The sequence below is a fragment of the Geospiza fortis genome, unplaced genomic scaffold, assembly GCF_000277835.1.
Source record: "Geospiza fortis unplaced genomic scaffold, GeoFor_1.0 scaffold10, whole genome shotgun sequence".
Taxonomy (NCBI): Eukaryota; Metazoa; Chordata; class Aves; order Passeriformes; family Thraupidae; genus Geospiza; species Geospiza fortis.
The window spans coordinates 6,022,133-6,030,517 of NW_005054326.1; the positions used below are offsets into that span (position 1 = coordinate 6,022,133).

At 41.7% G+C, this 8,385-nt stretch overlaps 1 protein-coding gene across 1 annotated transcript in view; it reads right to left on the reverse strand.

Annotated features, from left to right (window-relative positions):
• Positions 1-8,385, reverse strand: part of DENND5B (DENN domain containing 5B) — a 60,971-nt gene that overhangs the window by 46,171 nt on the left and 6,415 nt on the right. Inside the window, exon 3 of the mRNA XM_031057021.1 lies at positions 4,189-4,855. Coding sequence (XP_030912881.1) covers positions 4,189-4,855 — 667 coding nt within the window. The remainder of the gene's footprint in view (positions 1-4,188; positions 4,856-8,385) is intronic.

Below are 8,385 nucleotides of genomic sequence, written 5' to 3' on the forward strand. Positions count from 1 at the left end.
ATTGTAGTAGCTATTGAAGAGTGGACATGAGCAAGACCGTCCATCTGCACAGTTGCACGGGAGAGCTGTGGTCTGAATAAAGGGCACTTACAAGAGCACTGCAAAGATTGCACCCTGAAGAATTGCAGGGAAAGCATATCTAATCCCTCTCCTTGGTTTTCAAAGCCCAAGTGCTGAAAACTTGTCCTATTTAACCTTAAAAAAAATTTCTCTATATGCAGAAGGAAAGAATGAAAATATTCTCTATACACAGAACCTGGAGCTGCAGGAATTAATGTACAGTGAAGGTGATTTCAGGTACAGGTTTCCACACAACCTTCGCAGACCAAAGCTGGCACTTCCCACCAGCAGTTGTGATTAACTCCCTGGAAGCCCACACATTCTCCAGGAGCAGTAAGGGCTGAGCTTTTCAGTCTTGCCACTGAGGTGCAAGCACAGGTCTCTGCCAGTTACTCAGCTGTGCAGTCCAAAATATATGGGAACAAAGCAGCTTCGAAAAGCTCATCATTCTTTGCTGCCAGTCTCTCTTCAGCCCTCAGCTCAGCCACCACAGCTGTGAAGTGAAGGTACAATCCACTACAATCCCTGCATTTTCCCAAGAGATGGGGTAGTCCCCCCTAAGACACCATCAACAGTGCAACTGGGTACCCAAAGAGGACTGTAGCATCCATGGTACAATCAGCCACTCAGTGCTCCTATCCCCAAGGCAGAGCTGTGCCAGACACTCTCATATCATGCTGGGAACACATCCAGGGCAAGCTGGATAAAGTCACCCAACACCCTCACCTCTTCATTGACTTAGAGGCCTTTGTTCAGGCTGCTGGAAGCATTATGCCCCAGGGTTAAAAATAAACTTTTTCATCCTCAACTCCTAGTTCCCTTGAGAAAAAACACTTCAGAAAAGCCAGTACAGTCTCTGTGCAACCTTTGTGCTAGCCTTTCATTGCTGTTATTATCAGGTTTCTTTGTATTGTCAGGGTTGTGCAACAATTTATATTTTCACTTCACTTTCCAAAAGAAGCCTTTATTCCATAGAAGAACTAAATTTTGACAAGCTTAAATGAAAACTTCCTCCAACAGGTCTAGGAGAACCACAAAAAAGTCAGCTTATATTTCCTATATGTGTTAACAGCAGCTCTCACTGAAATAGTTTAATGAACTGAAGTAAGTTTTGCTCCAGCTCTGATTTCTTTAGTATTTCATGATGATGTCAGTGAATTGTGATTTTGTGTAAATAATGCTGTCTTGCTTGAAATTGCAACCAGAGGATCTTCTACTAATCTCTTGAGTTTGGGAAGGTTGCAGCAAGGCCAGGGCTCTGGAAACAGTCCAATGAGTCCATCCTCTTTAAAGCAGAAAGGCAAAGAAGGATGAACTTGCAAAATGCCTCTCATTTGTTATTTTGGAACAAGAGATATGTCAGCCAAAGCCTTTTCATCTTTTGCCTTGAAATAAGTAGGGAGTTAAAAAAGTTTTTTCTCCCTGATGGATCTCATGTCACCATCATATTTTCTGAAAAATCCCTTTGCCAGGATTTTTTCTGCTGGGAAGCCTCAGAGAAAAAATGAAAACAATAATTATCTGATTGCTTCTCCTGTGTTTTACTGCTTTGGAATGTGGTTGGAGATTGTTTACCAACAGGTGGTCATTTGATTGGTTTGATGTGAATTGTTTTAACTTAATGACCAATCACATCCAGCTGTGTCTTTAGTACAGTTTCAGTATAGCATTATTTAATATAATATCATAAAATAATAATAAATTAGCCTTCTAAGAACATGGAGTCAGATTCATCATTTCCTTCCTGCCATGGAGGACTCCAAAAATACAATAATCTCAAAGCTGAAGACAGCAGATTTTGGTAAATTCTAGGCTGATTGTATTTCAAATTGGAATTGCTGTTTTGTTTTTCAGGAACTGAAAGATTGCCATTTAAAAGAAGCCTCGGTGCACAATTAGCTAAGCACTCAGCTATCAGGGTATGCCAAAACTGAGGCTTTGCACTTGCCCTCCACTCCACGTTCCTCACCTCTGGGAACCAGCATTATGCTGCCATTTACATAATCACAGAATTTCCCTAACACAGCTATATACTTTCCCCATGCACCACCAAATTGTGTCTATGTTAGATAGGCAAGTAAAAGTCATGTCAAGGACATCCCCAGATTCACAAATAGAAGAGAAGAGAGGGGGAGGAAAAATTGTGAAATTTGAAGGGTGGAAAGGATTATTTCTCACTATCTCACTTTTCTTTTCAAAAGACCCTACACAATGAAACCAAACAAACCAAGTAAACCCTTTAATTATAACCAGTAATTGGAAGAACAACATTTATCTAACTTCTAGTGGACATGAGGCTGATTCAAAATTATTTAGTAGATACTTTGTATCTGTCTCAATGACTCTTATAAAAGTAATACATATAGAGGCTGCTTTCCACATGCACAAAATATTACTAAAATGTAACCTGACAAGCACATTTTTCCTAATGCTGCTATCTTTCAGTGAGAAAGAAAAAAGAAAAAAATTTTCTCAGTTCTCAGTGAGTCTATAAGCAGGGACCAGGGTGGTACTGATGAGCAGGGATGGGTGAGAAGCATTTCAGTGGTGCTGCTGTTTAATATCAAACCCCAGTGCAAAGTGGCAAAGGCAGCATGATTCAAACTGAGGAAGAAAGGGGATAACTGCACACACACACAGAAGCAGGAGGGAGGGGAAAAGCAGCCTAATCAAAACTAACAGCAGGATTTCTGCTCACACTTCAAACTGAGAGAAGATAAAACCTTTCATTTTCAGTTCTTGAAAGCAAACCCCTGGAGTCCATGTGGAGAAGAGCTCTGCAAAGAACTATCAACCCTTTGAATTCAGTCATTTGCAGAAGAACTACTCTTTTTCCACCTCCCTGAACATTCTTCCCCATTCTCAGTCATTTAGTTATTAGCATTACCATTACACACTTCCTGACCTTTTCTTTTATATGACAGACCCAAGCAATCCCTTCTGGAGCCTGAAGGTTCATTATCCAAACCCATTTTAGACCATTTCCCATCCCCTCTCCCCACTCCATTTCAAGCTGTCTGCTGCTCAAACCACTTCTCTTGACAAGCCTAGGTATTCAGCATCTTTTCCTCTTTTCACTAAAACGCATCCTGGCTCCAGGTTTTCCATTCTCCTCTGATGAAACCACTCCCCAAAAATTTTTCCGTGACGCACATTTTCCTAATTTAGGGTCAGAATCACAGATGCCTTTTGGGAACCCAAATTACACGGACAGGCTTCCAGAGACACTTAGAAGAACACCCAAAAAGTCTGAACATGCCCTTGAAAGTCAGCAGAAAAACTTGGCCTTGACATGTTGGTATCCAAATACCAACAGGGCCACACTCACAGGAAACAAACACCTTGGAGGAAACAGTAATAGGAGTGTAAAATCCCAAAACATGCCCAGTGCTAAGTCAGGATTCCCCAAACCTGCAGCAGAGTGTTGCACTATTACAGAAAGACACAACCATAAGAGAAAAGGTTTTCAAAACCAGATTTTCCAAAGCTTACTGGCACACTTCAACATGGAACATGGACAGTCTCTGTGCAAGCAACTTCTGCCAATGTCTGATCAACTGCATTTTTTGTCAGCAACATTCCCAAATACCTCAAGCAGGACTAAAAAAGGAATGACCAGTAGTTCCACTCAGTTTCAAAACCCATTAAATATTTAGCCTCCAAGTGCTAAAACAGTGTTTTAACAAGAACATATCCAATGTATGGGAGGCAGGAAATTACACTAGACTTCAACATGCTGCTGAAATTTGAAAAACAAAGTAGCAGCAAGAGTGTCTTCTACATGATGTATTATTTTCTGCTGGTATTTCCAAAGACGATAGGATTAATTTCATGCTGTCTTGCATGATCAAGGGCAGTGTGAGGATAATAATCAAATGTATTCTATTGCTAGGTGCCACAAGTGATAAATACAATGCATAATTAAACAAGCAGCACCTAGACTGCCTGGAGGAAACAATTATTTAGTGCTTTCATTAGGACACACTCATTTCTCTCATTTTTTCAATGCATTCTCACATTTCAAAAATCAACCTTAGCTCCATATAACATGAAATTCTACAAGCTCCTGTGGCTGCAGCTGCCCAGGAACTGCCTGCTGGAAACAGACATTGCTGCATGAGTGCCCACCTTGAGAGTACAGAAGGATCTGCATCTCCAGAAGAACACAGGTGAAGACCTGGACCAGGTTCTCCAGGCCCAGCAGCTCGAAGACCTCCCTCAGAGGGTAGTCAGAGAGGGGCAGCTCGTTGGGCCCAGGTCTCTGGCAGATGATGGGCTCGTAAACACCATAAAACTTGAGCGACCTGCCCGGGGGCGGCAGGGGCACCTCGTAGAGGATGTTGTGGATGTAGCTCTCCAGGGGCAGAGGTGGTGGCTGCTGGGAGGTCACTGCCTTGTAGAGCTGGATCAGGAACTTCTTGCAGGCTTGCATGAAGGGCAGAGGGGTGATGAGGCAGATGCACTTGGAGACGTAGAGCGTGTCCCTGCTGATGTCGTAGGAGTTGTAGCGCTGGAGCTTGGCGAGGGACGTGGCGTCGCCCTCGTCGATGCTGCTGGCCAGGGAGTCCATGCTGCAGGAGGAGGAGGCACAGACGCTGCTGTACTGCTCTGCATTGTGCATCTGGTACAGCGTCTGCATGGCTGTGCAGATCTGCTTGCTCGTGACCTCCTCGTAGAAGGTGAGCACAAAGCCGTACGTGCGGGAGCCATCCTCCCTGGTGATGATGAAGGAGTGCAGCTGCGGGTCCCTGTTATCCGCCTGCGTCCTGAAGGACAGCCCCTTGGGCATACACAGCTGAGAGAGGAGAAAAGAAATAGAGTTACCTAAGACACAATTTTATTTTACTGTTTTTGCTGTACAGGCACATTCTTTTTATCCCCTGCATCACAGCAAGCCATTTAGCTTTAAAAAAAAGTAGCCAAGAACAAAACAAGTGATGCTACTTAAGAGGGAGACATGACTGAAGAAAGGAAAGCACCCTCCAAAATAATCCATCCATTAAGTCATTACAACTCATTTTCATTACTTGCTGAAAATGTTTTCACTACTGAATGGTCTTTGTGCCATTTGTTTAAGCATCATATAAAAACATCCAGCTCTGCTCTCATTTGCATATATATGCCCACAGTGCTCTAAAAGCAGAGAGTGAAGGAAGCATCTTATACCACTGGATTTAAATTACATAGACTTCTTGGAATTCTTTGATCTTCCCTAATTTTCTGGGGGAAGAAAACAACAAACAAACCAAACCCCAGCTGACTGGCAGCTATTACATTTACTTTCTTCTCTAAGTGCTACCAAATAGCTTAGACTGGATAAAAGGAGGGGCAGGGAGGGAAACACCCAAAATCTATGAAAGCCTCATTTTTGATTTACCACTCAGCAAAATCCCTTGCAGTGATTCTGCTACACTGGGTGTTTCTCTGAAGCATGGCCTTAGTGATAAATCAAGGCATTCTTCCAGACATTCTTTGGGAATGCTATCAACCATCTAATACAAAATAACACACATCCAGCAAAACTTGCTTGAATTGTGCATCAGCAAGAAACTGCTCATGTTCTAGTTAAATAAGTACATTTATAAACACAGGACTATAGCTTCATTTGCACCATCTGAAGAAATAAAAGGAAAGAAGAGAAGGAGAACCTTCAAAGCGCTCTTTTTCTAAAAAGGCAACAGTAGAAGCCAACTTTACCATGGTATGTGAACCTAGGCACAACTGAGTGTCCCCTAATGTCTCATACTGAGCAGGAATAAACTCCTCTGATGCTGGAAGAGGCCAGAAGAAATAACTATATATTTTCAGGCACATCCTACCCTGAACTTCAGCAGTGCACCCTGCAGAGACTATTCAAGAGCCTGGTAAAGCTGGGAATTAGGCAAGTGGTCCAGACTCCACAACAGGCTATCAGGCCCCTAAATTATCTAGGACAGCGCTTATGTATTGCTCAAAAAGTAATGTGTTGGGCTTTGCTGACACAAACCATGAAATTGCAGCTTGAACTACTTCTGAAGAGCAGCCACATTTTTATTCAAGAGCTTTATAGTTTTTATTGAGACATTAACAGCAGTGCCATGGTTAAGGCTTCTCCAATAAAGAAGCAGTAAAAATTCTTGTTTCACACTTTATTTAAATTTATTCTCCACAATAAATATCTCTCTTAACCTCATTTTTGGCAGGCTTGCTTAATAAAAATTTATTTCTAGAATGTGGGCTTTCAATGATGGCTATAAGCCTTATCAAAGCCAGCCAGGCTGAAATCATAGGCTTAAATCTCAATGCTATCAGAGATTAAATTTTCTTCACTTTACAGAAAAATACCTGGACAAGCAAATTAGATATACTATTACAATCAGGCACAGATAGGCATCAGGGAAATTCAGATCAGCTGAGACTTTTTCAGAAGGCTGTTTAAATAAATTTCCTCCAAGCCTTAATTATTATTCCCTTGTCCTTTATATACTGGGTAAGCACACACAAAGGGATGCCCATCTATTAAGTTTCAGCCACAACTTGACACATGCAGAATATCGACCTTTTAAGACCCTGGCTGCAAACCTTGGTCCAGAGAGTGCTGCTGTTGTTAGACCTAAAAGAGGACACAGGAAAAAGCAGAGGGAAAAAAAAAAGAAGATGGGAAGAACAGAGGCAGGAGGAATGACCAGGAGTCACTTAAGAAGCTAAGATCAAAAGGAAGAGCCTGTAATCATTTTCCAGCAATACAGAAAGCTTTGAATTTGTGGTTAATGCATGAAAACTTTCATCTTAGTGCCTCGGACATCAATCACTTCCCATCTCATCTGTGTCACACATGCCACAGGAGAGTGTTGGAGAGAAGCTTGGGATGTGCTAAGGGGGGATGAAATTTTAGCCTGCTGGTATGAATCTGGTTCACTAATGCTGAGAACACAGTGAGTCACCTGCACTGCATCTTTGTTTAAACACTGAAAACTATCCAAGATTACTGATCAAAGGACAGGATTTTGGTTTCACTTTACTATTTGTATTTAAAGGTATCCATTGGCAGAAAACCATGCAATTACACCAGATTTGCAATAAGGCTTATAACCAAGATGGATTGTAAAAACAAAAGGAAGATGCACCAGGATAGATAAAGCGGTATCAGCTAACCCATAACCTGTCTCTGGAAGTCCTGAGCAGGAGATACCCTTTCCCCAAGCACAGAGGCAGGACACACACCCTCCATAATCCCTCCCTCCTTCTCCCAGCCATCATCATTTGCAGGTATTTCTGACCTAAAGTGGACCTCCAGACCACTCCCCACCAGCACTGGTTCACCTCTTCTCCACTAAATCCTTCATTTCACTTTTTAAGCCTCTACATCTTTCTTATGTTCACAACACTCTGTGGCAGCAAGCTCCATACCCAAACCGCACTGTGGGTGAGGGGGTGGAGAGAAAGATGCTTTGCTTTTGTTTGTGTTAAAGCCTGCTCCTTCCAATTCCACCAGGGAACCTCTAGTTCTTTTATTTCACTACATGAGACATTAAACAGATAATGCTTCCTTGAGTTTCAGAAATACAGGCAAAGATTTATATACCTTGGTGAATCAGAGGGCTAAAATAGGAAGCTCATATTCTAAAAATTTCTCTATCTCTTTACTGAGAACTTTAGTTTGGTACAACACTTACTTGCAGAATGGCCACAGAAGATGGTATGTGAGGTTAGGCAGGGAAAATCACAAAAAGCAGCGGGGGGAGAGACACAATTTCCTATTAAAGAGAACTCTGTACTTTGACATATACTTTGAAACAGAGAGAAAACATGACTCCTTTGCAGCTTGATTGCTTGGAACTTCAGGGGGCTATTTTTAAAACAACAGGATGGTTCCAGAAGGCAATTGAAATTCCTTAGGCATCCAGCAAAGCCAGAGTTCTCACAAGTTACCCTTCAAGGATTTATGCATTTTCTTCTCTGAGGAAAATTGCTTCTGGAAGCTCACATAAAGCAAACACATAGGCAGAACTAATACAGCAAGGCAAGATCAGAAAGGCCAGTAATTGCCTCAAGAGATTCTGTGGAGGTGGGTATTACTTAAAATGATGTTTCAGATCAAAACAATAAAGAAGTTTTCCAAAAGATAATTTAAAAGATCATTAAATACTGCTGCTGTTAGTAAATGCTTTCTTTTTCTCCAAGACACATTGCAAATGAAAGATGTGTTCAAGGCAGCTCAGTTCAATTATTCTAATAGGTCTCTTGCTGGTTTTAGCATTCCATTTTTGTCCAATACTGTGATCACACTTCATGAATATTAGACATTCTCCACTGTAACGTGAGAGACAAATAACCTAGCAATTC